General features: G+C 40.7%; 1 protein-coding gene across 4 annotated transcripts; it reads right to left on the bottom strand.

Moving 5' to 3' along the window:
* Nucleotides 1–130: 130 nt before the first annotated feature.
* Nucleotides 131–19024, bottom strand: cables1 (Cdk5 and Abl enzyme substrate 1). Of its 4 annotated transcripts, none has more exons than XM_061694844.1 (10): nucleotides 18242–19024; nucleotides 12125–12196; nucleotides 11940–12032; nucleotides 10780–10857; nucleotides 6077–6185; nucleotides 5839–5995; nucleotides 4515–4618; nucleotides 2767–2873; nucleotides 2479–2686; nucleotides 131–1608 (listed from the first exon to the last, which is right to left on the bottom strand). In XM_061694844.1, exons 1-10 carry the CDS (start codon nucleotides 18796–18798, stop codon nucleotides 1468–1470), a joined length of 1626 nt encoding a protein of 541 aa, XP_061550828.1. In that variant the 5' UTR covers nucleotides 18799–19024; the 3' UTR covers nucleotides 131–1467. The 4 variants fall into 4 exon arrangements, with proteins under 4 accessions (XP_061550828.1, XP_061550826.1, XP_061550830.1 ...); XM_061694842.1 differs by having other exon boundaries at nucleotides 2767–2912; nucleotides 18242–19022; XM_061694846.1 differs by lacking the exon at nucleotides 10780–10857.
* Between the last annotated feature and the right edge of the window lie 2415 nt (nucleotides 19025–21439).

A 21439-nucleotide genomic window follows, 5' to 3' on the forward strand; every position in this document is an offset into this window, starting at 1 on the left:
CAATTCTATTTCCTTAAAGTATCCTTAAAAAACGTTCCTGTAAAGCCGAAAAAAAAAAAAAAAAGGCAAAAAAAGCAATTGGCCGGCAGCAACCTTTCAGTAATAAAACAGAAAAAGTCAGTTGTTTGGACAAGATTGATTTATTTACAAATCATAACCAAGCAGTAATAATTGTTGCCCTTTCGTCTTTTCGTAACTCCAACAATTCAACTTATTTTCCCCCACTTCCAAATTTGGTGTGAGATTTATTTTTCAAATATCCAAAACAATTCAATCAAGATTCATGCGCAAATACATTTGAGCTCTTTCAATGGTGCTTTTTTTTTTTTTTTTTTTTTTTAAAATACTTGCTGAAGGGGATAATACAATAAGGCAACAATTTAGAAACATGCCAAATAAAGTAAATATTTATTAGGGCCGTGGGCACCAGACAATGCTAAGCATCCTGGTGAAAATGTATACATTTTAGTTCGCAGTTCCGAACACGCCTCTCCAAAACTCATTCAGTCGCGCCCCCTGGAAAGTTACAAATAATCATAAAAAAACAACCCCTGGCACCAGTTTCACCAATCAACATGGAATTCAGTGGACATGTCTATTGTAACAGGACCCTCGAAAAAGTCTCAAGGACCCATGCCCGAAAATAAAAAGAAAGTCGGACATTTTGTTTCAAAGCAGCCATTTTGGGTGAATTCCAGGACTACCTTTTTCTTTTCTTTTTTTGACAAATGCCCAACCAAATGAGCCCCAGTCAGGAGCATTTATCCTTTACAGATGACAGAAATGAAAAAGATGACATTTGTTGCTTGATGGATCTGCCATGAAAAATGGTTGAAAAATATTTGCCCCCGACACCAGTTTCAACAATCAAAAGCAAAAGTGGGCGCACATGTCAATCACAACAGGACGCACGTAAAGTGTTAAGGACCCATTGCCTGTGAAATTGGATCATATCCACCATAACGACCATCCTGACACCCGTCCATACGGCACCTTTAGGTGCTAGCAATACACTCTAACGTAGAGCACAAGAAGATTAGACACTGGTCAGAGTGATTGTTATAGCATAATGAAATGAAAGAGGGGAGAAAAAAAAAATTAAAAAAAAAAGAGTCCAATGTTTTTCCCTCACACATATACAAGAAAAGGTCACATTGCTGGAGCAAACCAGGTCCAGAGCTGCGTAAAAATCTTGTAATATTCTGAAAAAAGTGCACTTTTTAAGACCATCGATGAGCCACGAGCAATCATGATGATTTAAAAAAAACAAAAAAAACTTAAGAGCAAAATCTTCATTTCACAACAACAAAAAACAAGTTTAAAAATCAACTCTAAAATTTATGAAATGATGGCGCGGGAAACGAGATGAGAACCAAGTTCTGCAGCAGAGCGGTACCAAGCGGTACCGTGAATAGAAGTTGATGGCGTGTCAATCAGGAGGCGTCACCCCCCCCCGAGCCCCCGACGCTAGGAGGTCTGCAGCAGTCGTCTGTAGTGCGGCATGACCTCGTGCTCGGGGAGGTGCAGGTTGAACTCCAACGCCACCAGCACGGGGAACTCGAAGGCGATCAGCTCACGCCGGTTCACGCGGAACCGCTCCTCCAGTTTCTGCAAGATTGATGGATTTTGAAAAAAATCAATTAACACTACAGCACACTGCTGCGTGGGATAAATGTGACGTGACATAGCGAAACGGGCGAGAGCAACTAAGCGTCTACTTCCTCTCCATTACCTGTTTACTAAGGTGCCTTTCATCATTTGGAGTTGCACTGATGAACTTAACAAAACATTTTAAACATTAACATTAAATATTGTAAAGCATTAGTCACTTCTTTTTTTTTTTTTTTTTTTTTACTTGGCTCAATTAGCTGTCTGTTACACAAGTTAAAAAAATACTTTAAAGTAGGATAGTTTTGTAATGGATTTATTGTATACATTTTTTCCAACCAAATTTTTAGCACTTTTTTCATCCTTAAAACTAATTATTATTAATAATCATAGCAAACTTCAAGCACCAATGAGAACCATGAATTCTATATTTTTGCCATCATTTAAACCATTAAGAAAATATATAATGATAAACACATGGTACTAAATATGCATTTTTCACGACTAGTTTCTCTCTCTTTTTTTTTTTTTTATTGAAATCCAAATTTTCGCTTGAAAAAAGGAAACATTTAACCATCCATCTTATGCGAGCCGGATACCGTTGTACTGCTGCTCCTGCTGTGCAAAAGGGCTTAAAAAAATCTAAATAATAATCGAAAAAAAAAATAAATAAATAAACAAATTAATAAATAATCAAACCTGTCCTAGGTTTCCACTGGCAGGGTTTTTTCAACCCCAAAACATTTACCAGGAACTTCAAAGGAGTTCCTAGTTCCAGTGGTGCAAAAGGGCCCAAGATCACTAAAGTCACAAGTTCCAGGAACTACGTGAGCTGCATTTAGACACGAAACGTGCTCCGAGGCCACTTACGTCAATGAGGAGCTTGACTTCGTGCTTCTTGAGGTCACCGCCTATCTTGGCCGCCAGCAGGACGCAGGCCCCCGTGCAGAGTTTTCGGTTCTGCTTGTTGAGCTTGCCCTGCAGCACCAGCTTTTCGAAATAGACGAAGGCCATGGCCACGGTGGGTTCCTCGTAGCCGCACTCGTCCTGGGCCAGCTTCTTGATCTCCCGCTTCAGGCTGCAAAGAGGGGAAAAGGGGCGGGCGTTGAAAACGGGCGAGGGGGTTGCGGACGGAGGCGTTTATTAACGCGCGCGTACCTTCTGATCTTGCTGAGCGTGAGGCGGATGTAAGGGAACTTCTCCTTGAAGGTTTCGTTCATGTCCTTCTTCAGGTCGGAGGGTTTCACGTACTCGATGACCGTCGTCTGCCAACCATTCATGGAACGATGCTGTTTATTATTGTGCTGTGCGACCACAAGGCGGCATACTGAGAGCTGTTCCTAATATTTCGCTTTTTCACAATAGCATTACTTCTTTAAAATCGAGATTTTTATTTAAATTGTTACCCATTGGATTTCATTTGTCATCGTACATTTTCTAAAAATAATATTATAATAAATAATGTTTAAAAACAATTTTTCAAGTAGTATAATTCTGGCATATCTTTTTAGAGATTACCTTATTAAATTACATTTTATTTGTTTTTATTTGTTTTTTTAAAGATTAAGCAGATTTCTCTGCATAATCTTAATTTTTTCATAATTTACTAACTAACTAACTTAATAACTAATTCAACTGTAATTAATGTATTGTCCAGTGCAAGCTTATCCTGCTGAAGGTCTGAAAGAATCACTTCAAAAATATATGTTTAATAAAATTAAATATATCTAAAGTAATTAATACCATTGAAACCATTTTTTACTGTTTTCTACATTCGATTACTTATCACGTTGCGGTAAAAAAAAAATAATAATCTGCTGTAATAGAGATTTCAAAATAAAAATGATAATATAATTTCTAAAAGTGTATCAAATAAAATAAGTAAATTAATGACCAACTTTTTCTGCTTGCTACTTTGATTCATTCTTTAAAAATAAACACCATGTAATAATCCTGTAATAAATAATTTGGGGCAAAACCAATGTAATACATTTCTAAATAAAATAAATAAAACAATGAAAAAAATTGTGAACTAATCTGTTGACATATTTAAATATTTAAAATATCTAATAGTAATAATAATAATTTAAATAAATAGAAAATATACTAAAAAACGTAATCATTTCCGGGTTATTGAATTTAACTATTAACAATTTAAGTTGTATCTGGATGCAAAATGAATGCAGCCCAAATAACAGACGGAATAGACTCAAATGCAGTAAAAATTGGCACAAAGCAAGGACTTTATAAAGGCTGCTTAGTGACACAGTCGTGTTACAATCCAATCTCCTAACACTTGTGACTTCACCAGCCAATGCTAAATGCCCCCCCCCCCGCCAAAAAAAATCCATCATTTAAAAAAATGGCCTCCTCACAACATGAACATGACCTCCTTCCTGCCTTTTACGTTGAAAGTGTTTGTGTGGACGTGGAGCAATACGAGGAATGTTGCGCTTCCACAATGGCCATTCATGTGTCACGCTGGTCTTTTGTAATTGGAGGAAGAGAGGAGGGGAAATAATAACAAAAACAAAACGTAACCCTACATTTAAAAACCACAGCCCGGCCTTGACGGAGCGTTCAAAGACGCTCGTGCAATGCAACAGTCATGAAACAACTGTTCTTGCTGCTCAGCATTGGGAAACAAACTTGTGTTTTAATCAAGCGTGTAATGATTTGGGCAGAGAGTTCGACCATAACTGATTAAAACAACATCCTGCTGGCTTTCTTCCACACATACGAGCTTTTCGGACCTCATCGTCCTCTGTGAGATAATGACCGACGACTAAATATAACCTCTCACTGTTTGATAGTGCTGGCAAAAAACGGAACATACTAGTCGCTCGTTACTTTCAGCACTTTTAAGGCCACACTTGTTGTCGTCGGTGTTGCGTTCACTGACTCACCATGTAGGACGGGAAGATGAGCACTCGCTTGTGTTTGCCGCAAGGCCACTGGGGGTCGTCCAGAAGATTGGGGTCGTACTCGCGAAATTCACTAAGGTCGTTACCTAATAAGATCACACAAAAAAATAAAATCAAAATCAATTTTTTTTTTTAACACATTCACTGCCATTGACGGCTTTGGAAGTCAAATATCCATGTTAACTGACAGTGAATGAGTTAATCTATTTAAAAAAACTAAATTGATTGACTGATTTTATATCATTTAATATTAGACTCAGATCAAAAATATGAACTTCACAGAATAGAGTTTGATTGCTTTACGTGACTCCAAATTTTGGTAATGGGCATTAGCTGCGGTTCTCAAATTTGTTGGAGTTAAGAGATCTCTTAGAGGGGAGACATTTTTCTAAGGGCGCCCTCATAATCGTAAATAAAACAAACTTAAAAATATCTACCATGTGTACCCCCTTAGAAAATCATAGGAATTAAAACATTGGAAATGTTTTGTTAATGAAAAAAAAAAACATGACGGAAGTAAAGTTGTATTTTTTTCAATTAAAAAAAACAACAAAGACGTATTTTGGAGGGATTACGTCTCTGACTTAAAATAATTAAGTCTTCTTTTTCCAGGATAAAGTTGTAATATTATGAAATTAGCGTCAGCGTTAGAGTGAAGAAAGAATTAAAAAAAAAAAAAAACGTTTTTTCTCCGAATATTATGGATTTAATTCTGGAAAAGATGCATTTATACTCAAAAACTGGACTACATTGTCAATGGAAAATGCTCTTTATTGTTGAAAAAAAAAAAAAAAAAAAAAGCCAAAGTAGGCAACAAAAGTTGAAAGTCTAAAAATGATATGGTATAATTTAATTGAAATTCTTTGCGGACCCTCAAGCTTTGGCTCGCTGACCTCTGGGGGTCTGAGGACCCCAGTATGCGAACCACTGGTCTAGGACACCTGCTTCCGATTGGGACTGGTTTGGGCTAATTACTATTTGTCAGTCCTGGAACTGACCCGAAATGGCTGACTTCCTGTTCAGTTTCGTGCATGGGTCGTTGAGAGTTGTTCGCGTGTCACGTTATGATAGCCATGTTCACCCAGTGAAAGTGGTGTGGTGGGCTAATAATAAATGCTCAATAAGTCAACAGTTTTATCCACCTACGACACACCACCGTCTCCATTTTCTTAATCGGTAATAACTGTAACCGCTTAACTGTTGATCCCATCCTTTGCTAACCAAAACAGTGGCTTCCACTGAACCGCGTCAACGGGCGACAAAAGGCGGAGTGCGCGGAATAAGTGGCGGCGAGGCGTTGACCGACCGGTGTCCAGGCTGCTCTGGTTGCTGTTGGCGCGGGCGAGGCTGAGGCTGCGGTGGCTGGCGTTGCGAGACTGCGAAAAGGACGACGTGGAGTCGATGGTGTTCCTCCGCCCGCCCAGCACGTTGGTGGGGTACAAGAACTGGGTGTACGACACCGTCTGCAAACGCACACAGTGGGTCTCGTGAAGTCGTCTCTTTTTTCATGTACCTTTTTTTATTTGCTATTGTCGGGTTTTCACCTTCCCATCAGCCCCGAGCTCGACGCCCTCGAGGCCGATGACCATCTCTTTGGCGCTGACTCCTCCCGACGGGTGTCGCTGGCGCCCCGCCGCCTCCATCTTCACGTCCCTGATGATGAGCACAAAACCTTTACAGCCACTACTTTTTTTTTTTCACATTCCCTAACCGGGCGGCGAGGCTTTCGTATGCGGTTCCGATGGGCCGGCCTTATTTGCGTCGGGTAACGAAAGTGTCCCTTCGGGAGGAAGCACAAAGAGTTTAAGGCCGTTGGTTGAAACGCCAGACGGGTGCAGGAGGTCAACGAAAAGAAGGAAACCAGACAACGGCGAGGGAGCGGCCATCTTACTGCAGGGTGAGGGGGCAAAAAAAAGAGCTAGAGGACGAGAGTGGGCTGACTCCATTTTTGTCCTTTCTAAATTAAAAGCAGAAATGAATAGCGTAAATGCAAACCTCTCAGATTAATTCGGGTCGAAATCAAGGTTTGCTTCCAATTTTGACATATAGGGGGCATGATTGCACTCAGCACTTTTCTTGATTCGTCGGTTCAACAACTGGGCCCACTCCCGTTTCCAAGATGGCCATGCCTGAGAAACCAGGCTTCACCTCTTGCAAAAACATCCCAGAAAGTTACGAAGACTCTAAAAGTAATTAGTACTTTAGCTTGGGTACAAGTGCAGGCTAATATACGTAAATTTTAATTATCATCTTGCATAAAATATCGGCAGATTTGACAGATGTTTGGAATTTGGCATAAACTAAAATTTGAATTAAACCACAATTACCGTAAAAACAAGTATCCAGAGGAAGCAATAATTGCCATATAAATCGAGCGGATATTATTGCAGCCATAAAACTTTAAATCTCACTTCTGCAAAACGACAAAAATGGAGTAAGCGAACTTTCGTTGTCAGTGGCTCAATTGCGGTCACAAGTTTGCATCCACAAGCTGATTTCATGTCGTTACGACCTGGTGTCCAAGCTGCAATTTTCAAATGTTCCACTGTTGTTCTGAGTCAATCAAATGAGTGCTGGCAAAAAGAAACTTGCAACTCCCTACTGTCAATTGTCATCACCAACGAGGAGTCAATAGTGCTTTCCCCACCTTCCGAACCTTCCACACTACTACAACAATAATAATAATAATAATAACAGTTTACTTTTTAATTTTATAAAACTTGGACCCAAGGGTGCTTAAATATTACTAAATAACATAAAAAAATATAAATATATACATATATATATATATACACAGTATATATATCAAATCAAAACACCATCTATTTTTCTGCCTGCTATTGTGTGACTACAAAATGGCTGCCACATCCCGGCACTTCAGATCACAGATCCCTCTGGTGTATTGCCACAACCACTAATACATTTTTAATAAACAATCCGGCATGAACTTGCACTGTTTCCATTTCATTGAGTCCTTGATGTTTTACGTCAATTAAGTCATTTTTCTCTTCAGGTATTCAAATTATTAACTATAATTTGACATCTTAACACATACACTGCCATTGACGACTTTAGAAGTCAAATATCCACGTTAACTGGGAAGGGTGGCAGTGAATGAGTTAACCAGTACTTAATCAAGCGCTATTGTTTCCTGCCACCCCCCCCCCTCCCCAAAAGTACTTTTATTGAAATTCATGGTTAACAACAATAATAGTTTAGCATTCAAATGATCATTTGGTTTAAAGAGCTGTCACAGAGTGACCAATGATGTTTATTTAGCGCTGGGTTAATAAATGTATCCAACACTGAATGGCGATAGTTCAGCCTGTGTGTGTAATTGCATTCATAATCAATCCACCTTGGGGAAAAAGAAGAGTTCAAATAAATTTCCAAAAGCTCCAGTCATTACTACGACATTGAGAAGTGGATGTAAACTTCTGACCACTGCACTGTTTTGCATGAAAGTTGCTGCGTCCCGCTTATCTTTTCCCCCCCTTTCGGCGCGGTGTTGTGTTTTAAAAAGATATAAGTGACCTCACGTGACACACGACTGAGGAGGAGGAGTTAGAATCCAAAGAGCGTTACGTGGCAGGAAAAACAGGCTAGCGTCACGGCGGCCTCTGTGCCCAGGGAACGTGAGACAAGGCGTGTCGTCTAGGAAGCGTCCAATAAAATAATACAGTAGAAAGGTTAATCAATCAATCAATGTAAAAAAGCAGCCGAGGAGGAGGAACGAAAGCTGGACGTAGGAACATGCTCCACATGGCGCCCGCTCCATGCAACATGCTTGAGTGTGCTGTACATAAAACGGCAGGAACACATTCGCGCCGCCACCTTCCGACAGCCGTCGACACCTTTTTTTGACTTCACATGCGTTCAAGGCTAAAGAAAAAGTGGAAGCTAGAGCAGGATCACCAAGTTTTTGTACAATTCTTTGTTCATAGCAGTCGTGAAATCAAAATGCAATTAGGTTCAATGCAGTATCTTCACATTATACTTTATGAATTAACTGACAATTTGACTATTTAAAAAAAAAAAAAAAAGTAAATTAATTAATTAATTAGTAGCTTGTATGTATTTATTAAAGTTATTTTCCTTATGTATTTTTAAAATTATTTAATTTGTTTATTTATTTACTTGGGCTTACATTTATGTGAGGCCCATTTCACATTATATTTCATTCATTACTCAATTTCATTATTTAACAGAAAGTTGAATTAGTTAATAAAATCTAATAATCATTTCACAATGAAAGTTATATTTACAAATAATTAACCCTTGAAATTATTGGTGATTAAAATAATTCTATTATCTGAGCAAAATCATACCAGAATGTAATTACGGGACAAAATAATTTCCCAAAAAGTATTAATAATCAGGGTTGTATTTAATTCTGGCAACAAAATATATTTAAAAAAATAAAATCTGGTTCTAGTTTGCAATTTAAGAAATTCTTAAACTTTTAAAATACCGTATTTTCATGACCATAAGGCACACTTAAAAGTCTTATTAAATTTTCTCCAAAATGGATGGGGCGCCTTATAATGCGGCGCGCCTTATGTGTGCACCAAGTTCCCAAGTCAATAAATCTGGACTTGTCTTGCGATACCAATGGGATTATGCTGGGGTGGCTTTGGCTCAGTAGGTAGAACAGGTTCGAATCCCTGCTACGACTGTCCGCATGTCGAAGTGTCTTTGGGCAAGACGCTGAACCCGAATATATAAGATCATATAATTATAATAATACGGTGCGATTTATGTATGTGTTAAATACAGAAATAGACCCCGTAACTGAGACTGCGCCTTTTAATAAGGTGCACCTTATGGCCGTGAAAATACGGTATATAATACAATATTAAGTATATATTATTTCTTTAATATGGCCTCGATCATTTTGGCATTAAACATTAAATAGATTTAATAAAATGATATTTATTTGAACAATTTCATTAATTAATGGACAATAGCCCAAATTATTTAATACTTACAAATCTAGATTTAATAATCATTTTATTCATCTAATTACTTTGAGTTGTGTTTAATTTTGGCCCAAAAAAAATTATATGTTACACCAGATTTTAAAGATTTAATAAAATCATATTTATTTCAAACAATTTCATTAACTAATGGGCAATAGCCCAAATTATTTAATACTTAAATGTGAACAATGTCATTAATAAATGGACAATATCCCAAATTATTTAATATTTACAAATCTAGACTTCATTATAATTGTATTAAGGTAATTATGTTTTAGTTATGTTTAATTGTGGCCAAAACAAATTACAGGTTACACCAGCTTTAAAAGATTTAATATAATAATATTTATTTGAACTAATTATGAATTAATGGACAATAGCCCAAATTATTTAATATTTAAATTTGAACCATTTCATTAATTAATGGACAATAGCCCAAAACATTTCATACTTACACATCTAGACTTAATCATATTTGTATTAATGTAATTATTTTGAGTTATGTTTAATTTTGGCCCAAAATATTTTACACGTTACACCAGATTGGTTACAACATCAATAAATATTTTCCAATAATTTTGGACTGTATTTTACAATCTAGTAGTGGAGAATTTACAAAATACTTCATAATAACAAAAATATTATAACTTCTCAAAGTTTAATTACTGTTGAAATTGGTTTTCTATTTATTTCCAATTGGCACAGAATAAAAACGTTTTTTAACATATATATATAGTTTCTGTTAATAGGACTTTTGTTGTCGAATCAAAGTGGGAATTATCATAAGCGCTCATGACCCATTAAAATAAAGCCTGCAGTTAAAAACCTTTAAAAAAAAAGAATAATCAAAGCCATCTTTGTGTCTTTTAGTTCTTTCATCAGACTGACAATGCTCCCTTTTAGTCTTATTTTGTGACGCCTCTGATGTCGCCGTTTTGCAGGACGACTGTCGCACTTTCACCTCGTTCGTAACTCCGCGACGCTCTTTGTCGAGGAGCGAAGGAAGACCAACGGGAGGAATATCCGAAGCATCCGGCCGACTAATGAAACACTTTTGCACTTGACCAACACTGAAGCGTGGTCACGCGCCACTTAAGCAGCGCAGACCAGCAGTGACCGCCTCAGACACGGTTTGTCTTAAGGTAACCGTGAGTCAAAAACGACAGCACAATCCACAGAAGAGAGGAAGCCAGGATGGAGGATGAGGAGGAGGAAGGAGCACAGAGAGGAGGAAGAGGAGGATGGCGGTCATGCTGGAGGATACGTACCCCGCTTGGCTACAATCTCGATAGGGCAGCACTGAAAATACACTATAGAAGGATCTTCTGCCACTGATTAGGACTATCCTACAAAAACAAAACAAGCTCATCAGGAGGATGATGGCAGCGCGGTTTGGCTTGTTATAAGCTGCTGCTGCTGCTGCTGCTGCCGCCATTCGCGGCATTGTTTTCATGGCATGTACAGTGTTTTCAAAAACTTTGTATGTCACCGAAAAACACGCGTGCACTCAATGAATGGGGCGGTCATTGCCAACAGCCTGTCAAATATCCATACTCTCTCCTTTATTTCTCAACCATTTCTTTGTGTGCAATGTTGGCCAAGGCAGGAAGCCGCCGTTTCCTTGACAATCGCACCCTGTCGTCCATCCATCCATCCGTTTTCTGAGCCGCTTCTCCTCACTCGGGTCGCGGGCGTGCTGGAGCCCATCCCAGCTGTTATCGGGCAGGAGGCGGGGTACGCCCTGAACTGGTTGCCAGCCAATCGCAGGGCACATACAAACAAACAACCATTCGCACTCGCATTCACACCTACGGGCAATTTAGAGTCCCCAATTCATGCATGTTTTTGGGATGTGGGAGGAAACCGGAGTGCTCGGAGAAAACCCACGCAGGCACGGGGAGAACATGCAAACTCCACACAGGCGGGGCCGGGGATTGAACCCCGCTCCTCAGAGCTGTGAGGCTGACGCTCTAACCAGTCGCCCACCGTGCCGCCGCACCATGTCTTTTGTGGTTTAATTTTAAAAAAATAAAAGTACAGTATATGTGGCACCTTAAAATGTTGTTTTTCTGTCGCAGCAAGTTGGTATGCGTGCGAGGGTCAATCGCCCGCCTGGTGTGTGGCTGTGAGTCGCCGAATATCATTTCATGCGGCCGTTCATTCGGAATTTTGGTTGTGAACACGCACTGATTGTATGTTGTGCTGACTGACGTTCCATCGGTAAACTCTGAAAGCCTCCAAAAGAGGACAAAATCCTCCCAAAATAATCGCAGTCGAAACAATGGCTTAACTGTGTGCAATGTGCGATTTTCAGTGATTTCATGCTGTGATCACAAGTCTGCACTCAAGCGTTAAAGTGAGAAAACAGCAAATCAAAAAACAAAGACTGGGTGTTGCAAATATCGCTTCAGTTCCATTTCCTTCGTACCTTCCGTTGCGCATGTCGTGTTGCCGCATGTTCTTAATGAAGTGGATCTTCTTGAAGCTCTTTGGTCGAGGGGAACCTGACAGGGTTCGGCACCTGAGATGAGAGAAAACAAACCAAAAAAAAGATGAAAGTTTTTTTTTGTTTTTTTTTGATGGTGTGGTGCTCAAAGAGTGTCGCGGTCGTACCTGCGCAGAGGCGCATTCTCCTCAATGTCCTCTAACGTTTCTAGCGAGGAGCGCTGAGAGATGAGACGGCGTCTGGTGAGAAAAAGAAAGGAAATCTCTGTGATAATAAAAATAAATAAACGGTCATTTAAAACTAATAAAATAATAATGATAATAAGAATAAATCAAATAAATTAAAAATAGGTAAAGAATCACGGCAAGATGTTTTTAAGGTGAAAAATATTTTAATTCGTAAAAATAGAGAAAAGAATATTTCAATCGATATAAAAAAAATAATAATAATACAAAATACATTTTAAAATTCTAATACACTGGAAAATAATGAAAATATTTTTTTAAAAATAAGAAATTCTTTTAAAGAATTTAAAATGCAAATGATCAATTTTAATATTAGAAGATTACATTGACCAAATGAAAATAATTATGAATGAAAAATAAGTACAAAATACAAATAATCCATTTAGAAATATAAATAAACATACCAGAAAACAATGCTGATCGTGAATTAAATACAAGAACTTTCGAATACAATCGATACATTTTAAAGCAATAACTAAATAAATAAACTACGAAATAATAAAGACACAAGATATGAATGCTTCAACTCCAATATAGAGAATTTGAATTTTTCAAAAAAGTATCAATCATTTTTTTTTAAATTTGAATACAAACACACACCGCGCAAATGCCTCTTGTGGCTTAGCAGAATGGGGATTATTATTAAATCAGATGCTGGGGCCACCAGGCCAGGGCATCATTGCTTTACTGACCATGAGTTACCCTTTGATCCTGTTTTGCAGAAGAAGATAGGCCAATATTTCGGAAATAGAAAGTAATAGCTTGCATGTCCTGAATGAGCTGATAAGAAAAAGGTTTGAAAAGCACCGTCAAAAGTGGTCCAAATTTCCCACGCATCCTGAAAATCCACCTGACGTAGCAAAAAACTTGTCGTCCCTTCAACCTGGACCTGAATCGGCATCCACTGGACTAAAACAAAATCACCTTTAAAAGCCAAAGAGCTCAGCAGCAGCACAAATTGTCACTTATCTACTTAACATCAATCAGCTACAACAATAAGTAAGCATTTGTTTATCGTTTGAGGTTAAATGGTGACCAATGAACCACCATACATACTAAAAGCGTAACAGAACGGGTCGCTGGACACATTTTTTGCCACAAGCAACATCCATTTGTCACACTGCGGCGCCATGACTCCACCGCCTGTTTAAGCAGCATGTGTGAAGTGCGCCTCTACCAAAATAAGCTCGATAAATTGATTAGTCAGCCAAAGTGTTTAAACCAAATCGTGTTGAAATCCATTAATTGTGGAACGCTAAGCCCAAAATAAATAAATCATGGCGGTTTGATACTTTGGGAAATGTTTTAGAACAACCTAATTCTTTTCTTTTTAGGAAAGCGCAGAGGAATAGTTGCTAGTTCGGTTCCACGGGAAAAAAACTTGAATACGTGTGTGTGTGTGTGTGTGTGTGTGTGTGTGTGGGAGGTGAACTGCGAATAAGCAGGGCGGTTTGCCGGACCGTTACACGATGTCCATTTCCTTCCGTAAACACTGTACTATTCGACTAACTCTTCAAGTGTCGTGTGATGCTGTGGCATCCGACTCAAGCAGCGGACACGTAAGCAGGCTCACAACAGAGTCTTTTTGTCGAGCGTGCGGTTAATCAACGGCAGAGATCAATAATAAGACGGCTCTGCCCTCCCGAGGTTTTAGACTCACATTAGCCAAGTAGATGGCGTGAGATAAGTGTTGACGCAAGGAGCCCAAGAGCAACAGAAGCCCTTTTATTTTATTTGGATTTTTTTTTTTTTTTTTAACACGACATCGCTCCGGTTTTCCAGAGCGGACGGAAAGCACTCACAGCGCTTCGCTTTTTCCACAATTTGTTATTTTACAGCCTTATTCCAAAAATGGGGAGGGGGAGGGGGGGCATTCATTAAGTTCCCTCAAAATTCTACACACAAAACGCCATAATGACAACATGAAAAAGGTATTTGCAAATGTATTAAACATATCTGTTGTTGACCAATACTGGCCACTCATGGCACACTGACGGAGGAGTATCTGCACCATTTGCACAATCAACATTGTCCCAGATTATCACGCTGCTCGTCACTTTAAACTGCATACACTCCTTGAAGTCTCGGCGACCTTTGCACAACGGTCATTGCACCGGGCTATTGCTATATTAGTCATTCGAACTGCTCTAAGTGCTGGAGGACTCTGCATCTTTTTGAACAATTGTTACAAAAAATCAATAATTGTACTGGCATTACCAGATAACTAGCAACCCTTTATTGCTCAGTGACTGTTTTTTCTTAATGTCTTTCTGTCTCAAAAGTGTTCTCCGTCAATTGACTGTCTGCCAACTACCGGAGACAAATTCCTCATGTGTTTTTTGGACATACTTGGCAAATAAAGATGATTGTGATTCTGAAAAAAACATGACTAACTAACTAAACCACAAAAAAACTTTAGTAGTCTATTGAACGCCTTCTCTTAAAATAAGGAACGGAAGAATTGGATGCAAACGACTGTCCGAAATTTCTCGGTAAAATGAAGCATTCAGATTCACGAAACAAGCGAGGGGGGAGCGGGGAATTGAGCCCGTAACCCTGTCTGATTGCTTGTATTTACCAGAGTGGACTTGGCAGGTTGAATACAATCATTTGAATCCATCTTTCCATGAACAAATACGCCAAATTAGAATAGGAGTGAGTGAGTTGTTGACACTGCATGAACCCCGTGAGGACTTTGCACCAGCGTCTGCAGACCAACGGGGCTGCGGGACGTGTTCTTCACGCCAAATACCTTGGAAACAATAACAATGCAGCTGCGCACTCCTTCACTTATCCAGTCTGACATTAACGCCACTTCCTGCTATTGTTTCCTACACTGATTTTATATATATATATATATATATATATATATATATATATATATATACACAGGCGTTAGCTTTCGACGCATAAAAAAAAAAAAAAGATGCGCCTTTTACACCTCAGCACGCCAACCTCTCACCTCGTGTGACCAAAACGTGAAGGCCCACTGCAACTGTTCGTTTCACGGCCGCTCAATCCCATCTTTATGAAAACACACAATAACGCGGCGTCGAGACGACGCCGAAGCTAGCAGATGGTGAGAAGATGTGAAGTCAACCGTCACTTTCTTGCATTCTGTGCTCGCCGTCGATTTTGGCAGCCGCTCTGCGACTTCCTGAATGGAAGCGAGGCCGGAGGCCAAAAACAAGTCTGAGGGGAGAGTGCGTCTGCGGCGGGCCTGAGAGAGGAAGTGAACGGGGGAGGGGGAAAAAAATAAAAGCGAAGGAGAGGTAGTGAGAGAGCGAGAGACAGAGAGGCTGGCACCTCTGGACACGTTTCTTCTACCAGCTGGCCATATGTAGGACAAACCAGCACTGTGAAGATATGTATGCACAATGTTGGAACACGGCTCCATGGGGTCGACGCCCTTCGCACCCGGCATTGCGAAGAAGTTCAGTTGTTATATCTCTGTTGCCACTGTGACTGGGTGAAAAATCCAGAGCCACTTTCAAGCGACTACACTTGCTAAAACACTATCATGCAGAGACAACCTCGAGTGCCACACTCACATGTCAAGGCTGAAAGGTAAGCAGAGCTGCAATGACTTTTGTTTGTTGTACAAATCAGCATTAGCTAAAAGCGTCGGCTTTAGATAAGCGGCGCATACTTGATTGTTGGGTGACATTTTGGAGGGCAGGAAGTGACTATTTATTTCTGGTGAGGTGTTTATGCTCCCATTAGGCAAAACGGGCAAATGCTAAGGGCAACCGTGTTATTACTAGTTATTACTATTAAGTGCGCCATTAAAAAAAACACTAAAAAATATCGCCAAGGGTGCCACATTGGGAAGGGATGGCGCTACACGCGCCACATACACACAGTGTAGTAAATAAAGTGTTGCCTCCACAAGTAAAAATACTTTTCTCTTGACTGGCGCCCGTTTTTTGTGTGTTTTGTTTTTACATGCGTTGGGCTCTGCTTCCGCATGCCTTGTTCAATCTCCTAGCGGCGCTCCTCGTCGTCAGGGTCATAAAAGCCAGTCTTGTCGTTGGCCCAGTGAGTTAAAATCATTGATCCTTGGGGTATTTTGACGAAAGCATGTCAGACATGTTATCAAGATACACAGGAATTGTTTTAAATTGAGGGGGTGGGGGGCCGGGAATGCATAATATGTCTCCTTTATGACTGGGGAGGCAATGTCAAGTGCATTAGAAGGTCAGGAGGGAGGGAGGTGAAACAGGAGTTCCAGTCTGGGAGGGGAGGGTCTGGACTTGAAGAAGATGTCCAAGCAGAAGGTTCTGACAGTTGCACAACTGTTGCTGACAGCTGTCCGGTCACCAGTCAATAAAAGGGTGCACGGTTACATCGCGTTTACATGGAGGGTGCAGCAGGTGTGCTTCAAATAGTTCAAGTGAAAGAGGAAACCTCCAAAGTCGAACGCATCCCGACATGTTCGGAAAAGCTGTGCCTCCAAAGTCAAAAAACAAACAAACAAAAAATGAAGGGTACCAACGACTGCCAAGCTTAAGAGTGTGACAAACGATAACCACAGAAAAGAAAACAGACCTCAAAGAGACACAGGGCACTGGTCTGGCTGCTTGGTCCAATATCAGCAATGAATTACAGATCAATTACATTAGTTGACTTCGACTAATAGCGTGGCGGTTGATTTGACCAGCACCAATATGAGCACAGAGCCTTGCCAATAAACAAAATACACATATATACTGTGCTGCTCTTCTTGCAGCTCAGGAGCTAGTGGCGGTAACGTAGAAACGCAGCAGTGATCCAACGAGCGACTAACAGGCTTGAAACCGGAAACAGCGCTACACGTTAGAGGAACCGTAGTTTTTGAACACGATCAGTATTTGTCCGTCACGTTGGCGCTTGAGATCGGGAGGATTCTCTATTCAAGTACGTATTAAAAAGGCTCGGACGCGTCCTCTAAATCTCCATTCGCTATTTGCATCGACGGGAACGATGGACTATCGAATAAAAATTGAATAGTTACTCCTTGTACTATTCCGAAATAATAAGTCTAACAAATGAACAATCCAATTTGATCATTTGAAAACTAGCTACAGCCCCCTGGTTACATCCTGGTTGCAGATTTGTTCACAACACCAGAAAGAGAGTATGCTGTCGCGCTTTGACCAGGCAGTTGTCAAAACGCTTCTTTGTCGTAGAAAATGGCTTACTTTAACCGGGATCCCTCACTGCATCGTGGCTGTGGTCTGTTTTGTGCTGTTCTCTGTGCCCTCAAATGCATGAATTCATGCTCATTCTCAATGATCAGCCACAATGTGTTGAATGAATTTTGCACAACTTTATCCAGTTTATCTGCCGCAGTCACAAGCTGCCATGAACAGCCGTGCAGCTCATCGAGCATGGCCATCGGACGCCTCGGAGATTATCGTCCCGGTGGAGACTGCTCCGTGATCACAGTCGCTCACTGTACAATTTCACATATGCGCAGTAAGTCCAAATGGCGGTGGCCATAAACAACTGAAGTAAATGCGGCGTGACAGCATTGTAGTTCTTTTCACAATCAAGTCAGTCGTATGTTATTCTTTGATTCGTTTGGATTCTAATGTGAAAATTATGATTCGGTTTTTTTCATGGGGACTCGTGGGTCAATTCGAATCGCCGTTCATTCGTTCCTGGCTATACTCGATAAGCAGCAGAAGAAAACACTTCTAACATGGCGGAGCAGGAAAACTATAAGCACCAATAACAATGTAACACCCAACAGTTGTTATTGTGACATTCGGCTTGTCCTGACGTACAGCAATTACCCGTTATAATACCAGTTTATTTTGTAATATTATTCTTAATTATTTTGTGTTTTTATACAGTACATTGCTGTTTCTCTTTATCAGAAAAAAATAATGTAATTTTAAAATTGTAGTTTGATTTTTTTAAATTATTTTTTTTTGGTTAATGTTATTTTCATTCATTTGAACCTCGCAAGTCAAAGTACCACTACAGTTACTAATAGTGTTATAGACATTACCAGGCCAAAAGTTGTCTGAGCCAGTGTGTGTGAACATTGTTTACCTGGACCGCTGCATCTCCATGGCAGAGTTGGCTACCTGTCCGCCCTCCAGGCAGTAGTTCTGGGATCCTTGCCTGGAGAAGACCGCGGCCGTGACCCCTGGGGTGTACGTCTGCAGCCTGCCGCGGGCCGAGGGAGGGAGAGCCGAGAGAGGCGAGCCGAACGCGGCCGAAGGAGCGGCGAGCGCCGGCGCAAACGCGTCGGCCTCGCCGGGCTCCGGAGCCGAGGCGAACGAACTGGTCCGGCTGCTCGCCAGGAGAGCCTGGTTGGCCAGGGCGGTCGCGGCAGCGGCAGCCGAGGAGGAGGAGGAAGCGGCGGCGGTGGCGGCTGACTCCACCAGGCGACTCTGGGCTTCCGGCTCCCCGTCCTCGTCCACCTCCCGGCGTTCGTCCTGCACGGGTCGTCCATCCAGGGAGATGTTGGTGAGGAAGGAGAGCGCCGCTTGCCTCCGCCTCGAGTCGATGCGTTTCCGCGTCTGCGAGTTGTTGATGCGGTGGCCGTGCAGAAGCGTGGCCGTGGCCGCCGCGGAGGGGCTGCTACTGCTCGCGGCTGCCGCCATGCTTTTCCCCTCTCCTCCCCTCCCCTCCCTCCTCCCTCCTTCCTCCTCCAACCTCCTCACCTACGATGCATCGAAACGTGGCTTTCAATTCGGTTCACTTGAGCGGGTGTATGTATCGCCGCCGACGCACATCGTTCGTCTTTTTAAGTGCACGCGTGGAAGTGGGTTGAAAACAGGCATGTCACGTGGTTGCCTATTTGCGGCAACACGGGGGAGCGTTTGGACCAATCAGACGCCGGCTTTCCCCCCCACCCTTTTCCTGACTTAAAAAGGCCAACAAAACACACACGCACGCACGCACACGCGCATCACGCGAATGTCATGTCGTGACACCATTTGCACTAAAAAGTACGACTGAGAACGACTTTTTGCCACACTTATCACACAGTCCAACGGACCATGAGCGGAGGAGAAAAAGTTCGGTGTTGTGCAATGACGCCCTCTGGTGGATGGAAGGAGAAAGTTTTTCATGATGGCTCTGCAAACCTGTTAAAGGGCGCCCTCTAGGGGTCAAAGAGCGGACGTCTATCGCTTTCGTTTCCTTTTTTTCACGTTGTATATTTGTATTTATTTGGATCATGATTTAATTCATCCAAATTGATAATAATACTTGTTTTCATTCATGTTTTAGGACTTATTATTATGTGTTATCATTTATTTAGCTTTTTTATTTGCTCCGTTTATCCACATTTTTAAGAAATTTTACTTTGTACATTTTTGTTATTTATATCATGATTGAATAATTCACAATGAATATATTAGTAGTAGTAGTAGTAGTAGTAGTAGTAGTAGTAATTATAATAATAATAATAATAATTTCTATTGATTTCTTTTCATTAATTCACACATCCATTCATTTACATTTATCCCCTGTTAAAAATTTTGGGACCATTAACCAAAGATCCATTTTGTTTCCACGAAGCAGTTCTTTTTTTATTTAAATGCATGTCATGTTAAACTAATTATAATCATAATTTTGATTATGATTATAATTTCTGTTTCCATTTTTTGAACCCTTATTCCCTGCTAAGAGAAAGCTGTGTTGGAATTTAGAAGCATACACTGTGACTTTAAACTGCAATAAAAATCAAGGTTTTTCCCACATTGTTTTTCAACGTAGGATTTAAAAAAATAATTATATCTTCAATGAATTAATCACAATATTAAATATATATATATATATATATATATCCCAGTTTGATCATATACTACCAAAACAGGCCCTAGTATACAATAGCTATAACTTTGAATACATAATTTTGCCTTCGGCGCATTAGTATTTTTTGAATAATGTCGGACTGACAAAAAATAAATTTACTTTGGGACTACAAGAATCTGAAAAATAGATATTATTTTTATTAATGCGCTAGATCCCCAAATTTGGAGGGTCAAGCAGTAGTAAGTGTCATACTGCAAACCGTCGTTACCGTTTGTTCGTAGACTGAAATAACAATTTTGACCACTAGATGATGCTATTGCACAAGGTTAAGACACTCACACGCAGCATGCAGTTAATGTGGTTTGCACATAAGCATTAAGTTTCGTTTTAGCAACGTGACCTCGCCTGTTGTCATGATCCATTACACGGTGCCCGTCCGTCACTTCCTGTACCCAGTGAAAACTTTCACACTGAAAAACAAGATTTCATGATGTTTAAAAAAAAAAAAGAACAAGAAAAAAGTTGACATTAGCGTCCCGGCAGCCCTTGCAGCAGACCTCGCTTGCGAGAAACGCTCAGCTTCCTGTGTTTGTGCCTGGCTTCCTACTCGAGCAGCTCATCGTGAGGCATGCTGCACACGATACTACATACAGCAGTACTGTGCTGTAACGGCAGCAGCACGAAAGCACACGAAACAGCCAGTGGGCATGACTCACTGTTCCCTAATGGGCCCTTGGGAGCTATAGGAACTAGTGCTCACACCATCAAGACTGACACTATGCTAACTGAGGATTTTATAGCTTAATAAAAGGAAAAGGATAACTATTTAAAACCATTTTGGTCGCTTTCTGGACACTAAAGTTGTAGACTTGTCTCTTCATTGAATAAAAGGAAGGAACATAGCGTTTTGGTCATGAACAGACGGACGGCGGACAAAGGAACGGGCCACATCATTAGGTACGCCTGCACATTCTAATAATGAATAGGAGGCCTGCATCAAAAATTGTAAAAACGATGCTCATTTTTAATGTTGATGTTTGTGGCCGTTGTTTGCAGTGGTGTGAAAGTGCACCGCATCCCACTCAGTGCGATATGAGAGGGTGAAAATATTAAAAATACCTCAGTACCATTTTGAGGCATATCGCAGAGCAAAGCAATTAAAATGCCTGCTTTCCTATTTTAGGGTGATGCTGTCACGTAGGACACACACACACACACACACACACACACACCATCATCATCATGCTAACTTTCTAATTTGTGTCATTGAACTTTGGCATATTCCCCACTGCAGGATTAAATCTATCAGCATTAGCGGCCCTGCGCCGATGAAGGTTTTAGATAAGAGCCAGCGTGTGGGGCTTGTCTTAATGGTGGAGATGAGGGGGAGGGAGGTTGATATGTGTGTTCGTGTGTGTGTGGGGTGGGGCGGGGTGGGGTGGGGTGGGGGTGGGGGTGGGGGGGGGGGGGTATTCTTATCGG

This window comes from Phycodurus eques, chromosome 13 (genome assembly GCF_024500275.1).
Source record: "Phycodurus eques isolate BA_2022a chromosome 13, UOR_Pequ_1.1, whole genome shotgun sequence".
Lineage (NCBI taxonomy): Eukaryota > Metazoa > Chordata > Actinopteri > Syngnathiformes > Syngnathidae > Phycodurus > Phycodurus eques.